The following is a 23,963-nucleotide window of genomic DNA, read 5'->3' as shown; positions in this document are numbered from 1 at the left end:
GAGAGGACCCAGCTGGGCTGTCCCTCAGCAAGGGGACGGAGGCTGGCGAATTCCCGAATGACCCCCTGATCGCTTCCTCAGGTTCATGGAGAACAAAGCTCCGGCTGTGAAAGCTGTGAGGTTCCCATCACACGGCTGACTGCAGCCTCCTCCGCCAGCGTGTTTGTCTAAGAGGCAACATAGCTTGTGGACTGTGACAGTGACAGTAGGCGCCTGCCCATCAAGGGATCCTAACTGCATGTGCCCGTCACTACTTTCTTACTTCCAGCAACCTCACCCCCTCAGCCCACGACTTGTCCACGCAGGAGGGAGGCTCAGCGCGTAGGCCGATGTGTCCACTCTCACCGAGCCCTCCTCTGTGGTTTGGGCTTTGTGCCTCCACTATGGGGGCTCAGGTCGCTTTCCCAGCAGCCCTGAGGAAAGGTAAGTAGTCCCCTTGGAAAACCTCGACAGGATTTCTGTCTCTGAAACTCCCTCCTAGACATGGATTTGCCGTAAAGGAGTGAACACGCTTTCCGGGCCGGCATCTCACAGGGTGCTCAGACCAGCATGGGCTAAGCCTGGACATCATGGGCCAGGGAGGGTTTGCTGAGGGGAAGGTTCAGGTTCAGGTTCTTGTTTTTTATTACAAACTAGAGGCCTGGTGTGGCGGGCCAGCACGGCCATGGCATACTGAGTGGGGACGGTGAAGGATTGAGAAAAGACAGACAAGAGAATGAACGCTGGGTCTGAGTGAGGCGCTGTCCTCCCTGATGGAGAGTTAGCGACAGTGCCACAGACTACAAGCTGTGTCTTTATTTTATAGCTGATGCCACAAGGCAAAGGGCTTGTTCAAGCTGTTTATAACATTCTGGTGGGTTTCAGTCCCACTCAATTGCGTGCACGTGATCAAGCTTTGTTTACTTGCAGCCTTAGGCACAAGGGGCCACGTGTTCAGACCATAGGTTCCAGCTTACAACTACAGCTGTTGGCTATCATTGTGCTGGGGGGGCTCTGCCCTCCAGTCTGGGACTTGCACGTGGCCACGAAAGGACTGTGCCCTTTCCTCAGTCCAAGGCTTGGACCTGTCCAAACACTGTAGCTGCTCTCCACACAGCCATGGTCATCTGCTTAGACGAGGAAGAGTGTGGTAAGATCAAATCCACTTTATTGGATGAATTCTCAGCAGCGCGGTGGTGTGCCTTTTAGTAAGAAGACTCACAAATCCTACACAGAGCGAAACACTTAAGCAGAGCTTAACTGGCTTTTTCCTGGAGAAGTATGTCCTCATCTAATGTAAAGTGACCAGACGTTCCGCTGTTGGTGGGACAGTCCGGATTTTTAACAATTTGTCCCGCATCCCGTGTCCCACGGCGTATTAAAAAAGTCCTGATTTTTGGAAAGATTCTTTTAAAAAATCAGGACTTTTTAAAAACTTTTTTTTTTTAAAGAAAACTTTAAAACTGTTTTTTTAAAAAACTTTTTTAAAAAGCTGCAGGACACGGAACAAATTGTTAAAAATCGGGACTGTCCCGCCAAAAGCGGGACGTCTGGTCACCATGTCTCCCCACAGCTCATTGATTCTCTAGGAATCAGAGGAAGCCATGTCCCAGTTCTCCTGCCAAGGAGGTCCCGCTGGTGGATGGAGGCTGCTGCTCTCTCACACAGCACAGCACACAAACCCACCATCTGGAGAGGCGGGGCATCCGATTCCTGCTGCCCGAGCTCCACCAGATGCCCCAGACCTGGGTGCTGTGCAGGAAGATGCCCATCTGTGTTCGTTTGGGAGGCGCGTGGCACCCGTCATTATCTGTGTGGCCTTGAGCAAACTAATTAACTCCTCTGAACTTCAGCTGCCTCATCGGTAACAAGGGTTTCTAAGGGCTTCTCTGCCATGTCTTGAGATGTAAGGGCAACCACCCAGGTGAAGTGCCCCACCCACCGCTGGGCACATAGCAGCCCTTGGGAAAGGAGCCTGGGCAGAGGTGCTGCTAAAAGAGGCATGCTCCTAAAAGACTGCAGGCCAGCTGTTTTTGTTTGGGGCAAAGTCAGTACAAAAAGAACCAAGTGTCTATGGCTCCCGATTTCCAAGAGACGCAAGGCCTGCTGGGAAGCAGGGCGTGGGTTAAGTCATTTGCAAGAAGTGGCCAGGTGTCACAGATCACGGGCAGGTTCCAGCCCATCCCAACACCTGCTTCACCAAGAAGGGTGCCTGGAACCCTGGCTCAGTGCCATGCCCCTGGAGAAGACCCCCTCTGTGTGCCCAAGCACAGGGCCCCGCTGCCCTGAGGGTGGCAGCCAGGAGCACCAGTCCCCATCCTGGGCTGCCTGCCTCGCCCTCACCTGCCCCAGGACCAAACGCAGTTCTCTTTTCTGGGCCTCAACCTTCTGCCTCGGGCAGCTTCGCTGTGACTCCTGAGGAGGGCGCTTCATGTTTAGGGCTGGATTATGCTTCTATTTCCAAAGGCCAGTAGAGCACTGTGGAGACGGTGTGGCCTTCATAACTCTAAGGCTGGGGGCCCTTTGAAATCTCACTCCAGGTCTAGGTCAGCTAATCAAAATTCTGTCTGCCTCAACACATACGGACTCGCTCCACCATTGACATGACAATCTGCACTGTCGGTCTGTCCATTCATCCGCCTGTCCTCTTTGTGAGCCATCTCTACGGGAGAAGAGAAACCCTGTATAGCCGTCAGTTTCAAGGCTCCTCCCTGCTCTTTTCTCTCTAATGTTCATCCACTGATGCCTCTCACCCCATGTTTGCAAGATGGGAGGAGGCAGCCCTCCCCTCCCCCTTCCCTGGCACCATCCCTACTCCCCCAGCCCTGCCGCCTTCTTCAACCCCTGCCCACTGGAGGGCGGGCCTGGGGTTTCTTGGCACCGCCAGCTGAGAGTGGGTCCCTCCTGGGCTTGTTGGTGCAGCTACCTCTGCAGTCACCTCTCGGTTTTGCCTCCTGTCCCCTAGTTCGCTGGTTAACAAAGATGTGCTGAGCCCTGAAGTCAGACACCTCAGTCAACGATAGATGATGAGTGCTGATGCTTTTACTTAGCAATGCTACTTGCTTGCCTTTCTCTCTGCTGTCCTTCCCTCTCCCTTCCTGGTTGGACGCCGTCTTCCTTTCTCCCAGGAGCCACCGCAGGCTCTGTGAGAAGTGGAAGAAAACCACGGTGAAGGGTAGAAGTACTTTGAGATTCTTGGGCATCTGGGTTCTCCCTTTGATGAGAGTGGGGTGTATGCGCAGGCCACAGTGTGATTGGGGTGGCCACGAGGGGGCCGAGACACAGTCCAGGTGCTCAGAGGAGCTCTGTGGCCCAGGCCACCCTCTGAGAGTCACACTATGGAGATAAAGGGTCCAGCAGGCGGCGTTGGGCACGCAGAGCTCAGCAGAGGAAACACACACCCTTCACGGATCACGAGACACCATCAAGGCCCTGTTCTCTGCAGCGCCCCATAGTGGTTGTGGGTCTCAGATCGGAAAGGCCGTCCCTGCGTGACTTGGACCCACCCTGACGCATGAGGCCTGTGACCTCCATCTAGGATGAGTGTTTGAGCCTCTAAGAGGGCAGAATCTCTCCTCTTTGAATCCACGATGACCCTGGGATGTTAGGAATGAGGGGCTGGGAGTGACTGCCCTCCCTACCTATCCATCCTAGAGGGGAGCTGCCCATCGGTCTGTGAGACCCGAGGAGAGAGGTGACTCCAAGCTAGCTGATAGAAGTGCATGGGGGCAGAGGCCACTTTCATTGTGGGAATCCCATCCTGGCCTGGCCCTCAGCCAGGGCCCACAGAGGCTGGGAGAGAAGAGGCAGCGTTGCCTCGGAGAGGCCCTGAGCTGGGAGGTTCTGAGGCTGGATATACTACTCCTCCCCACAGAGTCCCCCAAACATGGCACTCGGTGAGTTCACCCCAGCCCTGGCGCTGCAGCATCTGAGCTCAGGGAAGCCAGGGAGGGAGGCTGCGGGGAGAGTGCAGCCCTTACACCAAGCCCCTGGTCTCCCGGGAACCATTTAGCCCCTCCAGCTGGTCCTCTCCATCCTGCTCAGCCTCAGCATCCAGCTCTGCTTGAGCACAGCCTCCTGGCAGCGGGGTGCTGGGGGGGAGGCACAGGAAGAGCCGACCTCCCTGCTTCATTTCCGCCAGCTCCTTGGCACAGCAGCTGGGCGTGTTGGTCTCATAGGTGTCGTGGAAAGTGTTGTAGTCCACCTCGTAGAAGCCCTTTTCCAAGGTGAGGACTGGCGTGAACCGGTGGCCCCAGAGCACCTCTGTGTCCATGTAGGAGCTCCGCGCTTGGCAAGTCATGCCTGCAGAACAGAGGGTACATGCATTAGGACTGCCCACAGGCATGCATGCATCCAACCATGCAGTTATCATCCATCTATTCTTTCATTCATCCACTCCTTCTCCCACTGATGCCTCCATCCATCCATCCATCCATCCATCCAACCATCTAATTATCCATCCGTCTATTCACCCATTCACCCATCATTCATCTATCCACCCATCCATCTACCCATCACTTGATCATTCATCAAGCATTTGCTGAACATCTACTTTGTGCTAAGCTAAATAAGAAACAGTCCTTGCCCTGAAGGAGCTCAAGGTATTAGACAGAAAGTAACAAATTAAATGGAAGGTTCTGGCATGGGCTCCTGGAGACTGGAGTGGATAATTCTGGAACAGCCGGAGCTATGGACATGGTTCCTGAAAACAGCACTGAGATCTAGAAGACTGAACAGAACAGAGGCAGGGAAAGAGCTGAACAAAGATTCAGAGTGAGTGCACTCAGAGAAGCAGACAGGCATTTAGGACATATGGGGATTTTTTTGAATAGACACACCTGGGCAGAAAATGCCTCTCCCTCCCCTCCCCTTCCTTCCCCTCCACTACCCTACCCTACCCTACGCATGCACGCACACACAGCTGGCTCCTTGATGGGAGGTGCCAGGCTGGCTGTGGAGAGGGCACGGCTTGGGTTTACACGGTATGTGGAGAGTTCTCTGCACACCCAGTATTCATTGAGCCAGAAGCTGGGGGGAAGGCTGCTGGAGGCAGGGGGAGGAGCCAGAAGGTCTGGGACATAGGTGACTCTTCAAAAACAAGACTTTGAGCCAGTCCTGCATAGCTTGGTGATTGAGTGTTGACCTATGAACCAGGAGGTCACAGTTCAATTCCCGGTCAGGGCACATGCCCAGGTTGTGGGCTGGATCCCCAGTGCAGGAGGCAGCCGATCAATGATTCTCTCTCATCATGGATGTTTCTATCTCTTCCTCCCTCTTCCTTCCTCTCTGAAACCAATAAAAATATATTAAAGAAAAAAGAAAAGATTCTGAGACTTGGGGAAATCCCTGAGTCTGGGAAATGCAGCTCCCTTTCCTCTTCACCAAGCACATCACAGCATGGAAAGCCACCTTCAAGTCCCATTGTTAGGAACCAGGTCCCCTTTGTTTAACCCTGGGTTCCCCGAAGTCATTTGATCACACAACTCGTCTCCGGTTGGCACCAGGGCCAGGCTGGGAGGAAGCAGGTGGGTTAGCCTGTTGGAAACTAGTGACAACTTTGGGGTCCCTGCCTTGGTGTGAATCTTGACCCTACAACTCAGTAGCACCTCCCTTGGAGAAATCATAACTCGCCTGCCTGTGCCTCTGTTTCCTAACCTGGGACCTCAGGAATGCTGTCTCTTAGGGTGGTGGGAGGGCATTACATGAGATCTTATGTGTTGCAAAGTTTAGAGCTGGGCCTGGAAGGTGGGAGGGTTCGATGAACACCAGCTGTTGTTATTGCTTGACCTTGAGCCACAAGGTCACACTTTAGGGAGGAGAGGCTGGCAGACTCTGCCAGTTCTGGATTCTCAGGCAGGAGGAAGTCGAGAATCAAGTCCCCACTCTGCAATGCCAGTGGCCTAAGCTCCTGGGCGTGGGATGAAGTGTCTTACCTGTGGCCTCCACCATCCCTTCCAGAATGACCACGATTTCAAACTCCTCTTGGCCCAGCTGGGCCCGAGACATCTCCCAGAAAGGGCTCTTCTCGTTGATCTCGTGGGAGATGATGAGCGGCGACACCAGGAAGAGCCGGTCGTCCCCGGTGTCGAAGCCCACGTTGATGTCGGTCTGGTTCAGGGGGATGAATTCTCCCTCTTTGGTCTGCCGGGACTTGATGAGCTTGGCCCGGATGGAGGCCTCCACGATGTGGGAGTTCCTGAGGTCCCCCACGCGGAACATGAGGCAGAGCTTCTCGTCCCGCATGGAGATGACCGCATGGTTGGAGAACATGAGCGTCTCCGCCCTCTTCTTGGGCTGGCTGATCTTGACGAACATGCAGCCCACCATGAAGGCGTTGACGATGGAGCCCAGGATGGCCTGCACCATGAGGAGGATGATCCCCTCGGGACACTTCTCCGTGATCACCCGGAAGCCATACCCGATGGTGGTCTCCGTCTCGATGGAGAACAGGAAGGCAGACACGAAGCCACTGAGGTTTTCCACGCAGGGGACCCACTCCCTGTCCCCGAGGTGGTCCAGGTCGCCCCGGATGTAGGCGATGAGCCACCACAGGAAGCCGAAGAAGAGCCAGGTGATGGTGTAGACCATGGTGAAGACCAGCAGGTTGAAGCGCCACTTGAGGTCCACCAGCGTGGTGAAGAGGTCGCTCAGGTACCGGTAGGTCTCCTGGACGTTGCCGTGGTGCACATTGCACTTGCCGCTCTTCTCCATGTAGCGCTGGCGGGGCTTCTTGCCCTCGGCCAGCAGGCGGGTGTGGTCGGTGGCGATGGGCACGTAATCGCGAGCCTGCTTGGGGATCTTCCTGGGGTCTCTGGCAGTGACTCCAATCTCCATATTCTGGTTCATAGCATTCCTCGAGTCCCCAGCCATCGCTGGGACACCTGCGTTAAGAATAAAGACATCATCAGGAAGTGGACTATTCTGATTCTTAGAGACATAGGACTTCAAGGTCACTCCCACCTCTGAGCTCGCCAAGGCGACTCCTCTATGGACAGTCTACCAGACTGTGGGATTCTCAAGGGACGGGAACATGTTTCCATATATATATATATATATATATATATATATATATATATATATATATATATATAATTGATTTTTTTTTACAGAGAGGAAGGGCGAGGGATAGAGAGTTAGAAACATCGATGAGAGAGAAACATCAATCAGCTTCCTCCTGCACACTCCCCACGGGGGATGTTCCTGCAACCAAGGTACATGCCCTTGACTGGAATTGAACCTGGACCCTTCATTCTGCAGACCGACGCTCTATCCACTGAGCCAAACCAGTTAGGGTGGGAACATGTTTTCTTAATGATTGACTTGTATTCCTGGTGACTATTATAGGGTCAAGGTATAATAGAGAGTCATTAGGTGTTTGTTGAAGGAATCAATGAGGTATAATAGTGGGTCAATAGGTGTTTGTTGAAGGAATCAATGAGAAGTTCCTAGTTGCAAACTAGACAAGATGGTTAAAGGAGTTAAAGAAATTTGGGAGCTATTTAAAAATTACAATTGCAACAACTTATTAAATTCTTTGCATAGCCTACATATTATACATGGGCTGTTACTTATATCCACAACAACCCATCAGAATAGGATCTCATACTCTCTGTCATAAATACTGCCTTGTTTGCTTATGCATCATGTTTACCTCTAATAGTCTCTTTTCCTCCATTAGAATGTAAGCTCGGTGGTTGCCGGAGGCAGGAGGGAGGGGGAGGGAGAGAAATGGGTGAAGGGTTCATCTGGCTGGCAGCTGATTTGGCTCAGTGATTGAGTGTCAACCAGAAACTAATGGACTGATTCCTGGTCAGAGCAGATGCCTGGTCAGGGCACATACCTGGGTTGCTGGCTCAATCCCCAGTGGGGGCCATGCAGGAGGCAGCTAATCAATGACTTCCTCTCTCTCACTGATGTTTCTCTCTATCCCTCTCCCTCCCCCTTTCTCTCAAAACCAATGTATGTGTGTGTATGAGTGTGTGTGCATATATATAATTTTTTTAAAGAAGTGGGTGAAGGGTTCAAAGGGCACAGACTTCAGTTATAAGGCAGGTCCCGAGGGTGCAATGTCCAGCATGGTGACTATAGGTAATAATACTGCATTGTATACTTGAAAGTTGCTGAGAGTAGCTCTTAAATGCTCTCACATAAAAGAAAATATTGTGACTGTCTGCTGAAGTGCTAAGGACATTATCTAGACTTCCTGTGGTGATGATTTTGCATTGCATACATATATCAAATCATTATATTGTACAGCTAAAACGAATGCAATGTTCTGTCAGTTATATCTCACACATAAAGTTTTTAAAAGGCTGTAAAAACGTTTTTGGAGCATGAGCTGCTCTTGAAAGAAACACCCAGAAGCTGTGGTACTCCGTCAGATTTCCTGATGTTCTGCTCACACCCGTTTAAGATGCCAGAAGATTATCTCTGATCCTCACAACAACGCTGTCAGACCAGTGTTGTCATTCTCTCTCCAACATCCAATGAGAAAGTGAAGTTCAGGCAGAGAGCGGCTGAGTGAGGTTTGGGGCTCAGTTTCCCACCCCCCAGCACCCACCGTACATGGCCCGCAGAGAGGATGTTCTATGGTTCGTGCGTAGACTAATAAACTGCTCCCTCCAGAAAGTTCTATGACCTTCTGATCCTGGGAGAACCCACCTCCAGGACTGCTATAAGTCAGTCCTTCTACCTCTTCATAAACAAGCTTTTCTTTATATCCTGGGGTCTCGCCTTCCCCAGAAACTGCAACCCCGACAGGACAACCTGGATGGATGTCCCCTAACCACGGAGCCAGCTGCCTTATGGGCCATGCGAGGAAGCTTTCGGCCTCCACAGAAAGTCGGTGATGTTGGCAGACCCTTTCCTCCGCTGATGGGCGATGGCAGCAGCTTCCAGCTATCACACTGAGGGGAACAGGAAGACTGCTTGTATGGGACATCCACTGCCCATTTCCCACTCGGCACTGGGCCACCTGCTCCTGCTCCTGACTCGACAGTCACAAAGGCAAATCAGGGATGTGCTCCGTGCTGTTTGCAGGATCCCAGAATGAGTTTGCTATGTCGCAGGCAGGAGACTTTAAAATATATATATATATATATATATATATATATATATATATATATATATATATAATTGATTTTTTTACAGAAAGGAAGAGAGAGGAATAGATAGATAGAAACATCGATAAGAGAGAATCATCGATCAGCTGCCTCTTGCAAACCCCCTACTGGGGATGTGCCCGCAACCAAGGTACATGGCCTTGACCGGAATCGAACCTGGGACCCTTGAGTCCTCAGGCCGATGCTCTATCCACTGAGCCAAACCGGTTTCAGCGGCAGGAGACTTTTATGGAAAACTCCATGGGAGATGCCCAGAAGCAGTGAGACACGCCAGGAATAACCCCAAGGCCCCGCAAGGATACCCCTGGGATCTTAGCGGTTGGACCCAGATGGGAATGCTGCTGGGGCTCCCCAAACCTCTGAAGCTGGGCAGGCAGGCACAGGGCCCACAGGAGGAGTTCTTGGCTGGGGCACCTGGGAAAGCGCGCTCTGCTCTTCTGCCCTCAGCTCTTTGGGGAAAACAGCCTTCTGCCGATTTTCTGCACTGTTTCCTCTTTATTTTTAAACACATGTTCATGTTTTCTTGGAGAAGGAGGCCTCGTGCCGTCCTGGAAGCAGAGAAAGGTTTTCTAGGACACTCGGCCCAGATGGGAAGCTGCTGGTGGCCAGCAGATGGGGAAGGGCGCTCCCTCCAGTCCGGTCCCGGGGTGCATGCTCCCAGGGCCTGGGCTTATCTGCAGAAGCGGCTCCTTGCTCAGCCCAGGTGAGACCCGGGTCTTGCTCAGCTGCACTTGAAAGAAACATCCAGAAGCTGTGGTCCTTGGTCTCATTTCCTGATGATCCCAAACTTGCTCTGGGATCCAAAGACAGAGTCTCTACCTGCCCTGGCCTCCGTGTCCTGCTATAAAATGAAAATATTCCCTGCCTGTCCAGTCCCCAGGGCCATTATGGGATCCAGGGAAAGAATGTCTGAATAGGAACCTACATGTAAGTATAAATGTAGATGTATATGCATCGACTCTCCTTGAACCGAAATGTAATACAATGTTCTATTAACCCCATTTTAAACAGGAAGAAAGAGGCCTAAGCATCTGAGAATGGAAAGCACCCCAGCCCCTACCCCAATTTGCAGGGCAAGCTTGGAGCTGAAAGGCTTGGAGCCTCTACTACCCAGATTTTATCAAGGAAAGAGCAAGTGAAATATGCATTTTAGAAACCTTAGCCTCCAGGGCTGTGGCCCATCAAGTTCAAAAGAATATTCAGGGGCAGTGAGATTCTTCTTTATTGAGATACTAGAGGCCCAGTGCATAAAACTCGTGCACTGGGTTGGGGTGGGGGATTCCCTCAGCCTGTGCCCTCACAGCCTGAGACTCTTTGTTTCTTACAGCCCACCTGCTTGGTGCTCCTTAATGCTTGGCTTGCTGCTCCTTAGTGCTGCTTCAGAAGTGGGAGAGGCTCCCACCACCACTGCTGTGCTCACCAGCCATGAGCCCAGCTTCTGACTGAACAGTGCTCCCCCTGTGGGAGTGCATTGACCACCAGGGGGCAGCTCCTGCATTGAGTGTCTACCCCTGGTGGTTAGTGTGCCTCATAGCCACTGGTCGTTCTGCTGTAATGATTGCTTAGGCTTTTATTATATAGACTAGAGGCCCTTAGCAGGAAGATTCCTGCAATAGGGCTTCCTGCGGAGATGTCCACAGCCCTGCCTGCTTCCCTCCTTTCTCCACAGCCCCACCTGCTTCCCTCCAGTCTCCACCACACTGCTTGCTTCTCTGCAGCTTTGCTCCCTTCTACAGTGCTTGGCTTCCTTCTAAGCTGTCTTCAGTCTTCTCTCTGCACCTGCATATGCAAATTAATTACCACATTGGTTGAGCTAATTTGCATATTTGCTCCGATTGGCTGGTGGGCGTGGCTTGTTGGTATAGTGGAGGTACAGTCAATTTGCATGTTTCTCTTTTATTAGATAGGATAACTGACATATCACATTGTATTATGAGATTTTCAAGAGCCATTCTATTAATTTATGCATCTGTTCAGCCATCATTAGCTGAGCAACCACTACAGTCTATCTTCTGTGCTAAGAGCTGGAGATAAAGCGCTGACTAAGATGAAGGCAGATGCAGGCCAGTGTAGTTGATTATTCTAGCCTCACCCCTTTGAACCCAGGGGTCTGTGGGCACTGCCTGTGGAGGGAGGAGCAGGGAGAGAGGCTGTGACTGGCCTGGGTGGGTACCCCACCCATGCTTCGCACACAGGACCAGGGAGGGGCACCCATTTGAGCAAATCCTATTAAACCTCATCACGCTCCTCCCTGCTCTTCATCTTCAGTCCTTCCTGTGTCCCTGAGTGGGAAGCTGTGCTGAGACATGATGAAAGCTCTTGGAGAAAAAGTCCAACAAAGTGGTTTCATCTCTTTGACATAAAAATACAAGGGGAATCAAAAGAGGCAACATCAAAGGAAGTTGCATTGTAAGGGATACATTAACGAATGTCACATCCACGGCAATGGATGCCAGTGTGAAGAATTCCAAGGCTCCCTCCCCAGCGAAAGAGACTCTGTGGAGGACGCTCTTGAAACTCAGGAGCTATTGTAGATAGAAGCTGCCCTTGAGTGGCAGCTGGGTTTCCTGAACAGTGTGCTGGGCTGGGAGACTTTTCTCAGCCTCAGTTTCCCTATATGGAGATGGGAAGAGCAGACACCTCCTTCCTTTCCTACTCTGGGTCCAAGTCTGCCTTCTCTGAGATGTGGCGTACGGGGTGAGGGTGGAGGAAGAGTGGCGGGGGGGGGGGGGGGGGGGGAGAGGGGACAGATATACTCAGATCTCACACTGTAAGCTGTTTGTACACTGTTCTATAGGAATCTCCATGGCCGTACTGGTTGTTAAGACATGAAAATATTCCAAACAGGTTGGTGAGTAGGCTGCCCCAATGCCCTCAGAGGTCCTCCAGGTGAGCAGGGAGCCTTAAAGGCGTGATGGCAAAAATCAACTGATGAAGGACATAGAAATAGAGGCGTGGATACATGGAGCAGACCGACAGCTGTCCAGGGGGGTGGGGGGTGGGACGGCTGGATGAAAGAAGGTGAAGGGATTAGCCAAAGAACTATGCATAATCCATCGACACACACAACAATGTGATGTTGGCCAGAGGGAAGGGGGGTTGGGGCTGGGTAGAGGTGGGCAAGGGGGTGGGTGGGAAAATCTGTAGTAGTTTAAACAATAAAAATACAGTTAAAGGTGTTAGCAACGGACTATGTACTAGGTATAGGAAGGCTGAATTCTAAGATGTTCAGAGGGCTCCTGCTTTCGTCCCCCAGGGATATTCCCCCAGACTTGGGGACAGGGCACTTCCTTGGCATGATTCGATCATGTTACAGCCCAGGTGACTTGAAGACATCCCTTCTAGGATGGGTCCGGCCTAATCAGACTCTTGGAGGGACAGGGTCTTTCCTGGACCCAAGCCCAGATGCAGACGCCAGGTGGCAGGTCAAGGGAGGCAGGAAGGGCCTCTAGCGTTCCTGCTCAGACAGGAGGCCCTGTTCCGGGAACAAGAGGGAGGCCCGAAGCAGGTGTCCGAGTCCCTCTTAGCCAGGGAAGAGTCGGCCCGCAGCTTCAGCCACCCAGGGCTCATGTGCCCAAAGCACAAGGCTGGGCTGGCTCCTCCCGGGGGGCCAGACCTGGTTTCCCGCTCCCAGCATCACCGACCTCAGGGCAAGGACAGCAGCAGCACCCGTGCTTGTTTGTGCATCCTGAGCTTTAATGGAAAAGAGCCCGGGCGTAGTAAATCTTTAAAAACCCATCTGGTATTTTATTTAAAACCCTTTTCCCTTCACAGCTATTTGTTCTCATCAACCTAGGTGGGAGTCTAATCTTTAATTCTTGGATGTTTTACGGTTTTACTTTTTGAACTTGAGTTAAAAAAAAAAATCTAGGTGAGGCTGGCTGCTGTGACTCTGGTTGAGTGTCCACTTATGAACCAGGAGGTCACGGTTCAATTCCCCGTCAGGGCACAGGCCTGGGTTTCAGGCTCCATCTCCAGTAGGGGGTGTGCAGGAGGCAATAATGAGTCTCTCTCATTGATGTTTCCCTCTCTCAGCCTCTATGAAATCAATGAAAATGGGGGGGAAATTTGAGGTGATAGCACAGGCGATATTAAGTGTGAAAACCCCTTGGAAACTGGCACAGATTCATTCAGTCCGTCAATGAGTGGAGCCCCCATTGGAGAGCCTCTGCCAGTGGGCACTGTGCTGGGTGCTGTGCTGGTTGCTGAGCTGGGTGCCGGGTGCTGGGTGCAGCGGGGGTGGGGGGAGACAGCACTGTACCAGCCTCCCCTCATTTCCCATCACAGCATCTTGTTAAATGCAGACTCTGACTCAGTAAGTCGGGGTTCCCAGTGTGGACGGAAAACCTAAACCTCGGGGCGCCTGCACTGTGACCTCCTCAACTCAGAGAACACACAGGAAGGTCTGGAGGTAAAAATTCCTAAGCAAAAGTGCGTCCCGGCAGGCAGCCACGTCTTTGGCCTGTAGCGTCCTGGACAAGGGTCAGTTTTTGCCTGAAGGCAGCCTGTCTGTTGTCCTGTGCAGCTAAGGGATCAGAGCTCCGAATCTCAGAGAAATCCCCCTTTCCAGACCTCCCAGGGCACAGCCACTGGCACCTGAGCAGAGACCACAGCGCCCTCACTGTTCCCTGAATGCCATCTCCACCTGCTGTCAATGTTAACCATTAACTGCCCCCACACCTGAGGGTGTTAAAGGATGATTTCTCGTTTTTGCCTTTTTATCTGATCCCAGCTGATTTCCCTGCTTTGCTTTCTCCCACCCCCTTAATCTACCACCCATGGATATCATGTACCCCCCCCCTACATATCCCCCTTTTATTCTAATGTATAAAATAAGCTGTAAAACTGCCATTCTCCAGAGTATTTTTTCAGTCCACCGAGATTTTGCTTCCTGGCAATCGTCATCAATCTGTCTCAAATGAACTCATAAAAACTCTATAGGTTTGGACATTTTTTATGTCAACTCCTGAACCTGCAGTTTTTCAAGGAACTTCCGGTGATGTGGGTGTTGCTGGTCCTTAGTCCAGTCCCCACCCTGGTCCTCAATCCAGGCCCATCCTGATCAGCTGGGCCCTCACTGAGGCCTGTGACCCAGGCAGGAGCACCTGACCCCAGGCTAACAGGCAGCCTGGGCCAAGGGCCATGGCTCTATTTTCTGCCTTCGAGGAGCTCATGTTATGGCTGGTAACACACAGGCAACAATCAGTGTAACACGGAGTAACAGAGACCCAGGAGCAGCTCTAAGTGCTGCGTGGCCAGGGTGGGCAGGAGGAGACTGGGTAGTCAGGGTAGTTAGGAGGATCGGGGAGCCTGATGGGTGGGGGGGCAGGAGGTGCTAGGATCCTGGTGGGCAGGAGCTGGGGAGCCTGGTGTAGGAGGCTGAGAGGAGCCTTCCTCCCCTGAGAACCTGGGAGCAGACAGTACCACCCCAGAGGCCCATTTAAGGGGCACTCACTGTGTCTTCTCTGCTGGGTGCTGTCCATGCACTGTCTCCTTTAACACTTAAATCTAAGGAAGTCCGACTGGTGGCCTCCTTTACAGACCACCTAAGGCCACTCCCTTATTAAGTGGCAGGATCAGGGCGGTCTGACTGCACAGACTCCCATGGCAGCACAGCTGCCTCCCTCTGAGGTGGCTCCTCCTTCACCCTCAAGGTTTGACCACCTCCTCAGTGGACTCAGGCCCTGACACAGGTGGCCAGGAGGCAGCCAGATGACACATGCTGGTCTGTACCAGGAAACCAGTTATGGTTTACTGCTCTGTGCCTCATGGCCAGGCTGGGCAGCAGGGCTGGGGGCCCCTTTCCCCCTGCTGGGACCACCCCCTTGCTCCTGCTGGGGCCACCCCTTCCTCTTGCTGGGGCTGTAATCCTCCCCCACCCTCCTGCTTTCCGTCAGGGCTAAAAGCCACCTCTTACTGCTCACAGCTGCTCCTGGATTTTTCTAACTACAGCAATATTTGCTCCCACAGGTCCCTAATTGCTCCAAGGAGACAGGGTGTCCACGTGAACATCTATTGTCCTGGTATCATCAGAGAGTCCCACTAACTCCCAGGAGTGTCTCTGTTTAACAAACAATATGGCCCCTTACAAGGAAGAGACCACTAATGGACAGCCACCAATTTTATTCCTAACAACCCTGGCTGGATTTCACTCCATCTAAGTGTGTCTGCCTCTGTCGGGAGTGGGGTGAACATCGGCACTCGGGAATATTTTAGCTGAGTGGGGTGTGCAGTGGAGTCATCAGACCCATGAGGTCGGTACAGAGCTCTGCCGCCTACAGGGGCAGAGGAGGGAGGCCAGGGACCAGAGTGGCTTCTTCTTTCAACACAGACACCGCAGGTGCTGGCTGATTGAATGGGACACTTTTTCTACTTTTATCCAAATGAGAGGCCTTGATTGAGAAAAAGATTTTAAAAGGTATAACTCTTTATTTTAGGAAAAGCATTACATGGTAAATGCCACCATAACTTGCTCTGGGTTTGGGGCATACAATAGGGAGTGGTGGGGACTGAGGGGCGCTGAACACACATGAAATCTAAGTACAGAAGCTCTTGCCATGCAAGGAGGTGGAGCTGGTGCTGCAAGATCTCCCGCTTTCTTTTTCCAGAAAAGCTAGGAATGAGTTTTACACATGAAATCCCTTTTTTTAAAAAAAAAAAAATGTTGCCAGCGAATTCGTCAGTTTTTGAAACAGCGAGCAAGCCTAGGAAAATATGTCTGTGAGTCAGATTCAATCGGTCAGCTGCCAATTTACACTCTGGGCGGGGCCTATCCTCAGGGGCCCACGCCAGGCTGTACTCTGAGTTTGGCCGAGAGCGTGGCGTTAGGAGTCGTGGCAACGTCAATACATTCTGCCCCTGTTTGCACTTTCCTGTTTGTGCTAATGAGTCTGTCAATTCTCAGTACAAAGGAAGCCAGGACGCCAATCTGGGACTCACGCACCATAGCGGAGAGGATGTGGGAGTCCCCTAGTTCCCACCATCTTGGTTCCCAGGTCCTAAACAGCCTGTCTCTGTGTCCATAGCCTTGCCCCCTCTCCCTTCGCCCCTCTTTTGTGCAGGTGGCTGCCGTGACACCAGAGCATCCGCTGCCTGGCTGCCTTCTCGTCTCCAGCTGCAGCCCTTGCAGACTCGCTGCCGAGGGCGCTCCAGGTAAGCAATTGGGCCTCCAGGCCCCTGCTGGTGGAGGTGGTATCAGTGCCCAGAGATTGCTGGCTATAAATACCTCAGAGAAGGTGGAGGGGGGCCCTCTCTACAGGAGGGGGGGCAGGCCACCTCCAGGGCCATTTCTGGCTCAGATGTAATGGGTGCTGAGTGCCAGTGACGAGGGCATCCTGGGGAGACAGGGCTGTTGGGGCTGTGTGCAGGAGAGGGGAGTGGGGGAGAGAGACCATGTGGGCTGGTTTTATGCCCAGGATGCAGCTAATTATTGAGCCAAGGCGCCTATGGAAGAGCAGGTATGAGGTATGAAATAATACCAGTATTACTATTACATGAAATCATAGCTATATTCATGTGTAGCTAATTATTGAGCTAATGTACTTGTGGCTAAGGCTCTCGACTGGTTTGATGCACATTCGCTTTAGGTGGAATATTTCATTTCCCTCCTTGACAGGCTGCTGTGGGCCACTCGAGGGCATTACACCTACTCATTTTAACACTTAGCCGTGGCTTACTGGCTACGAGGCAGCCTCCCCCTCCCAAGCCCTTGTAGAAGACGTGTAAAAAAAGATGAATAAAAGAGCATGGAAATCTAATTTATTTCCCATTTCCCCCCAGGATTGTACCTGTGTATCCAGTACTTTTCCTTGTAAGCCTGTTATCTCTTTGGAAGTGAGCTGCACAGCCATGCTACATTCTCTTCATTGTTACCCTGGGCTGTGAGTATGTATTCTGCGGTAAATAATAAAGGAGATGAATAATTAAATCAAAATGAAAAACCACTTGTTTCCTCTCTGCAGCCCAAGGGACACATTTCCTGGGCTAGTGCCAGTTTATCAATGACAATTAGGGAATTAGAGTTGGGCATAGTGCAGAGAGAGGATGGAGAGAGCAAGAGGGTGTGAACATGAATATGCTTATACGCAAGTAAAAGAGATGGGAGGTGGCAGATGGTGAGGGAGCCAGTGAGGAAGGACCAGAGACGTGGGGCATCATGGGTAAGAGTCTAATCACGATAGCTGAAATCTCTGGGAGGTTACCATATGCCAGATTGCATTTTAAATGCTTTTCATGTAGTAAGTCATTTCATCATTTCAGAAAAGGCATGAGATAGGTCCTGTTTTTCTCATTTCATAGATGAAGAAACTGAGAAACAAGATATGGCGAGTAAACGGCTGGTGTTGTTTATCTGGATTTTAACACGGGATGACCAGCCCTGAGGTCTAACTTTGAGTTTAAGAAAAACAAGGAAAAGAGAATGCCCCCAAATGACTCAATACACAAGAACGTGACAACTATCTTGGGAGTATCAATGAAACAGGAAAAGCCAGGGAGATAAGAGAAGAACAGAGTGAAGAGAATTAGAATAAGGGGATGAGAATGAAAGAAGGTTAAGAAGACAATGAATGAAGAAAAAAGACAGTGAAGAGAAGTGAAAGTGAATATGGGAGTTGGGAAGAAGAAAAGAACCGAATAGGTAAGAGAATCAGTCAAAGGGAAATAAGCCATTGAACACATAAAGCCAGACATTTCTCATTTGCTGTCTTATTGAACCTTTCCCATGTCATTTCATATTAGTATTATTATACCCATTTTACAGAAAATAAAATGAAGGTTTGAGAAACTAAGTGACATGAGGGCACACAGTTGGTCATGGCGGATCAAAAAGGACTGCTGTCAACCATCAATGCTGATGAAAGAAATCAAAGAGTATCTGACTAAATGGAGAAACAAACTGTGTTTCTAGATGGAAAGACACAAGCCAGTAAAGATGCTAATTCTCCTTAAATTGATATATAGAATTAATGTAATTCCAATAAAAATCTCACATGAGTTCTTTTTTTTTGGAGCAATAGAAAAGATTATTCTAAAATCTATATGAAAGTCAAAGGCTCTAAAATAGGTAAAACACCTTTAAAAAAGAATAAATGCATGAAGTCAGTCTACTGGACTTTAAAGCATTCTATAGCTACAGTGATCAAGACTCGGTGGTATTGGCAAAGAAGCAGATATAGAGATCAATGAAACAGAACAGAGAGCCCAGAAATAGGTATTCACAGATGTGCTCAATTGATTTTTAACAAAAGTGCAAAGGGATTTAGTGGAAGAAAGATGGTCTTTTCAACAAATGGTACCAGAGGATGGGCAAAAAACAGTGAACCTTGCCCCTTTAAGCCTCAGACTCCAAATAAAAGTTAACGCAGAGTGGAACTTGGACTTAAATGTAAAGAATGCAACTAGGAAACTTCTAGGGAGAAATATGGGAAAAACTCTATGAGATCAAGAGCAGGCAAAGAGTTCTTAGACTGAAAGCCTTGACTATAAAAGAAAAAACTGATTAATTTGGGCCTCATCAAAATGAAAAGCATCTATGGCACATCCACACAACGGAATATACCACGCTGCCATAAAAAAAAGAAGGAATTCTTACCATTTGCAGCAACCTGGATGGAATTGGAGAGCATTATGCTGAGTGAAATAAGCCAGTCAATGAAAGAAAAACATCACAGGATCTCACTCATTTATGGATAATAAAGGACATTATAAACTGATGACTAAAAAGATAGATACAGAGACAGTAAAGCAACAAACAGACTGTCAAATTACAGTGGGAAGGTTAGGGAGAGGTGGGGGAGATAAGAGATCAACCGAAGGACTTGTATGCATGCATATAAGCATAACCAATGGACGCAAAACTCTGGGGAAGGAGGGCATGTATGGGAGTGGGGTAGGGGGCAATGGTAAGATATGTACACACATAACACCTTAATAAAAAAATTAAGAAAGAAAAAAAAAGAAAAGCATTTGCTCTGTAAAAGGCTCTGTTAGGAGGATGATAAGACAAGATGCAGAGGAGTAGCCCCAAGTGGGTCACAGCAGATGAGCATGAGCGACTGGGTGCTTGTCATGATCGCTCTTGTCCCTCCCCCTCCATGTCTCCTGTCAACCCCATCCCAGCCTCTGGCCGCCAGATGGGTTGACCCTTGATGACTAGGAAGTGCTATTGCCACCTGCCAGGCTGGTCCCATGAGTGCCCCAGGCCCACTCGGGGCTGGAATGATAATGGAACCTCAAGTTGGCACACGGGCAGGTTCCCCGGGGTCATGTGCTGAGGGTCTGGTTCTGACATTTAACTTAACACGGCTGTTGACAAGGGCCGCTGCCAGCTGGGCTCCAGGGACGAGAATAGCTCCCTTATCAGAATGTCAAGGTGGGAGGAACAAGATAAGCTGTGCTGGGCGGGCAGGGCCCCCACCCCGTCCCTTGTCCCTGGGCGGTGGGGTCTGGGGAGGGGAAGCTGTCCGCTCTGGTCTTCTAGAGAAAGCCGCTCTGCAAGTGTCCTAGAAAAACACATCCGGGTATTTTCTTCCCAAGTGTCTCTCTGTAATTCTTTGCATCTGCACTCAAGTTCTCCTTATCTCGTCTTTAGGAAAAACAAAAATTTCTTCCTGGCTGATGGCTGTCTCAATAGACATCTAACGACGGGGCCCTTTTAGAAGCACTGTTGGCTCCCAAAGGCCTGCCTGTCGCCCAGACCCATGGAAAGGGCACCTGCCAGCTACGGAATGGATGCCTGGGTTCCTCCCTCCTCTCCATCATCCGCCCTTATTACCTCCCCCTTCCCTCGACCTCCAGGCTAAATATTCTACTAGTATCAGAAAACGCAAGCTTTTTTGTTTTTTGTTTTTAAATCCTCACCCCAGGATATTTTTCCCTTGATTTTTAGAGAGAGTGGAAGGGAAGAGACAGAGGGAAACATCTATGGGTTGTCTCCCGCACGCGCCCCAACCAGGGCCAGGGATTAAGCCTGCAACGGAGGTACGTGCCCTTGACCAGGAATCGAACTCAGGATCTTTCAGTCCACAGGCCAATGCTCTATCCACTGAGCCAAACCGGCTAGGCCCGAAGATGCACGCTTTTGATAACATTCTCCTACGTGGAAGGCATAATCTGACTCCAATGATCACATTCCGAGGCTTTCAGAATGGAATTATTCCTGGCCCATTATAGGTGATCAAATAAACGGCTGAGGAACGGATTTAAAACCAATATATAGACGTAGACGTGGATTTGAGGTATGCGAATGCTCAGTGCACCCTTTGCGAGTTGCCCACCGGTGTCGAGAGGCAGGCGCCTTTAAGAGCGAATGAAGCGTGGAGAATGGACCCTCTGGTCTCTCGTCTGCTGGAGGGTTAGCTGCATCCAGGTGACCAGAGCCCCTTCCCACAGGGGCCCAGGTGGGCGCTGGCAGAGGCCCAGGAGAGTGCCTCCTGCACACTCTGCAGGGCAGTGAGGCCTCTGCTGGACCACAGTGGACAGAGCTCTGTGCCTCTTGGGGTGGGCCTACAGGCTCAGGGGCACCCATGCTGGGGATGCCACTGGGAACCCACTCAGTGCCAGAGAAGGCAGCCCCTCCCCTCCCCTCCCCTAGCTGCGGCGCTTGCTGGATGGTGCTAGGCTCTCTCTGCTTAGATGTGTTACTTCATGATGAGACACACCGTGAGGATGCAGCAGTGAACAGCGGCTTTTGGAGAGGACAGGACCCCCTGTGGCTGTGGGACCCCCCCTCCCCTCTGTCTGAAAGCTGGGGGATCTAGGACGGGGCTGGGGAGGAGTGGGCCCTGTGCATGGAGGAGTGTGCAGAAAGCTCTCTCTGGGATCTCTCCCTTCCGAAGGTGGCCCTCTGTGTATAATAGTTCAGATTGTTGTAATACGTTCTTATCAATCTCAGAATGAATGAGCAGGTCTGACAAGCCATAAATACTTGATAATGCCCGAACCCCTAATTCCTCCCGAGGTAAAAGAATGACTGTTCCCCTGCCCCCCCCCCCCCAAGCCTTAGGTTATCCGCCTCCACCCTGGGAACTTCCTTTCAGAGTTTGGGTCCAGGAGGCAGGGGGGTGGGGTGGGCTGAGGTAGGAGAGGAGCGTGGGAAGAGCGGTGGCTGGGAAAAGAAGACACAATCCCCTCACACATACATGATGCCTAAGGTCTTACAGTAAGCAACAGGTACGTGACAACTTCTTGCTATTGTTGCTGAGAAGCGCATGCCCGGTCCCCTTGTACCCCTGGCGGGCCTGGCCTTCCGCCTCTGAGCAGCGATGCCATCTCAGGTCAGAGCAGGAGTTTGGGGTCCCAGTGCCGGACCATCACTCTAACCGTCTCCCTAACCCTTACCCCCATGCTGGATCTCCGAAAGACTCTGGGTTTGAAGTCAGAGGACAGCCGAAACCGGTTTGGCTCAGTGGATAGAGCGTCGGCCTGCGGACTGAAAGGTCCTAGGTTTGATTTCAGTCAAGGGCATGTACCTTGGTTGCGGGCACATCCCCAGTAGGAGGTGTGCAAGAGGCAGCTGATCGATGTTTCTAACTCTCTATCCCTCTCTCTTCCTCTCTGTAAAAAATCAATAAAAATATATTTAAAAAAAAAAAAAAAAAGTCGGAGGACAGGGTGTAGAGTGCTCAGAACTCTCCAGGCTCCCGTGTCATCCATAAAGCCCATGAGATAACTGACCTCCAGCCCAGGACGGGGCCCAGATGAAGCCATGTGCGTGTGTCCAGCCCAGGACACCACACCATAAATATGAGCTTCTCTCCCCCCACCCTCCATGTGGGAAGCGCTTGGTGAGCTAGAGAGCCCTGGGGCACATAGCTTCCTGGTGAAAACATGGTCTGTTTGGGAGTGAGACTCAGGTGAAAGTCTCCCTGTAAGTTGCAAACATCCCAAAGTTACTCAGCCGCACGCCCTGAGCCCCAGTGACTCCTCCCCTGGAGACGGAGGGTGATCATTTCTGTTCCACTCAAAGGATCAAAAGAGAGTAAGGTACTTGGCACAGCCTGACCCAAATCACACACGGACGTGCCCACGGGTGTTGCTGGACTGGTCTTCCCTGACCCAATGCTGGGGGTAAGGCCTGGACCTCTGAGGCTCAGATAGGGTCTGGGGAGCCCACTCTACAGAGGCCCGGGAAGAGAGGCCTGTCTGAAGGGAGGTGCAGCCCGGGGGACCCCTGGGTTTGGGAAAATGGGGATAAGGGCCATGTCCTGCCCTGTTCCCTCTCGCTGTTCCCCCTCCCTGCACTTGAACCCTGACTCCTGGCCTTGAAGCGCAATCGGAAAGATGGTTAAAGAGAGCCGGGGAGGCACGCAGGAAGTGCCCGGGCACAAGAGGGCACGCATAGCAAGGCCACACAGTCATTTGGCCAGACTTGAAAGCAAGCAAGATGAAGCTGAGGATCTGAGGCTGAGGGAGCTCATCTCCCCACCCCCACCCCAGCCCACTGCACCCCTGCACTCCCATCTGAAGGCAGAGCTGCCTCCCAGGGCATGATGTCCCTCTGCCCCCTGCCCTGGCCTCTAACACCCCTGATGGGGGTCTGGGAGGTGGGCAGGAACCCCTGCTGGAGTGCCAGGACAGATAGGGACAGAGAGGTTTACAGGCTTACAGTCCTCCAACTCCCAGCCAGAATTCATGGCTGAACTTTGGACCCACCCACCCTAAACCCTCCCTCGTTCCCACCAGCTCCCCCCACAGGCTGGTCCCAGGTCAAAGCCGGTGGCCAGGGGAACAGGGCACCCCACGTGCTGGGGGGGGGGGGGGGGGAGGGAGGAATGGAGGAGCCAAGGAAGAGAACTTACTTGTTGTGGTGGCAGCTTCTCAGTGTGGCACCAATGCTAACTTCTGGGGTGTCCCCTAGAGGCAGGGCAGGGGCGGGCGGGGCCCTGGAGGGGGCTCTGCAGCCCCTGCCATCACCACAGCCTGGGACACCGCCTGAGCCTCTGCCTGCCCCGTCCTGCTGGCTGGCAGAGGCTCCCAAGCCATCCTGTCCCTTCCCCACCAGCCCCTTGGTCACTCCCTCCTCTGGCGAGGGACTGGAGGCTTCTCTCTCTCTCTCTCTGTCCCCTCCCTCTCTCCCTCCCTCCCTCCACCCTCTCTCTCTCTCCCCTGTTCTCCTCCCCTTCTGCCTCCTGTATGAACAGACTTCTGAGTAATAACTGATTTAAAGGGGCCACGGGCACCGCAGGGGGTGGGGCTGGAGGATGGGGACCAGGTTCCCACGTGACCAGGGGATACCGGCAGTTCTGAGTGGCTCAGACCTGCAAGGTGGAGGGAGAACCCGAGGGGCGGGCCACATCCCTCTCCCCCCTGGCTCTCGGGGGCACTGGGTGTGCCCTGCTCCTGCAGATGCTGATGGCGGAGGTTCTCTGTGCCCATGTGTGCATGTGTGTGTGTGCGCGCGAGTGCGTGCATGAGTGTGAGCGCGCGGTTAAGGTGCGGTGGAGCCTGCAGAGAGAGGGTGGGACCTAGGAGGGCAGGAATGGGGATTGGGGTCTGGGAGGGGCTGCTCAGTTGCTCCTCGGGCGTGGAGAGAAAGATTGGAGAACGTAGCTGCGTTTCTTTAGCTGGAACCGAGCAGCAGGGAGAATCCCCTCGGGGAAGTCGGGGAGCCACAGCCTGGATGCTCTGGGCTCTGTTTCTTGCGGGTGGAGTGAGGGTCTGGGGTGCCCCTGCGGGAGGGGGGCGGGTCCAGAGACAGGAAGCGAGTCTGCTGGTGCCTGCTGGGCTCTCCCTCACCCCCTGGCCCTGGCCGCTCTCTCCAGCGACAGGTGGCCCGAGGCTGGGCAGGGATAGCGGGAAAGGCTCCCTCCGAGCTCAGCTCTGCTAGGCGCACAGGGAGTCCCTGAATGCTCAGCGGGCGGG

General features: G+C 52.0%; 1 protein-coding gene across 2 annotated transcripts; it reads right to left on the bottom strand.

The window, feature by feature from the left end:
- Nucleotides 1-717: 717 nt before the first annotated feature.
- On the bottom strand, nt 718-23,172 carry KCNJ5 (potassium inwardly rectifying channel subfamily J member 5). 2 transcript variants are annotated; one of them, XM_084868326.1, is made up of 4 exons: nt 22,901-23,172; nt 16,889-16,994; nt 5,913-6,860; nt 724-4,281 (listed from the first exon to the last, which is right to left on the bottom strand). In XM_084868326.1, exons 3-4 carry the CDS (start codon nt 6,847-6,849, stop codon nt 3,956-3,958), a joined length of 1,263 nt encoding a protein of 420 aa, XP_084724452.1. In that variant the 5' UTR covers nt 6,850-6,860; nt 16,889-16,994; nt 22,901-23,172; the 3' UTR covers nt 724-3,955. The 2 variants fall into 2 exon arrangements, with proteins under 2 accessions (XP_084724451.1, XP_084724452.1); XM_084868325.1 differs by lacking the exon at nt 16,889-16,994 and having other exon boundaries at nt 718-4,281; nt 22,901-23,160.
- Between the last annotated feature and the right edge of the window lie 791 nt (nt 23,173-23,963).

The sequence above is a fragment of the Pipistrellus hanaki genome (assembly GCF_964339955.1).
Source record: "Pipistrellus hanaki genome assembly, chromosome: 19".
Classification (NCBI taxonomy): Eukaryota; Metazoa; Chordata; class Mammalia; order Chiroptera; family Vespertilionidae; genus Pipistrellus; species Pipistrellus hanaki.
The sequence above is the reverse complement of the archived record's forward strand: the minus strand, read 5'-3'. Positions and strand labels throughout refer to the sequence as shown.

Excerpts from the sequence above, each read along its gene's own strand:
- KCNJ5 (XM_084868326.1), bottom strand. The coding sequence starts at position 6,849 with ATGGCTGGGGACTCGAGGAATGCTATGAACCAGAATATGGAGATTGGA. Across the intron at positions 4,282-5,912 it reads AGGGATGGTGGAGGCCACAG|GCATGACTTGCCAAGCGCGG; the intron begins GTAAGACACTTC and ends TCTGTTCTGCAG.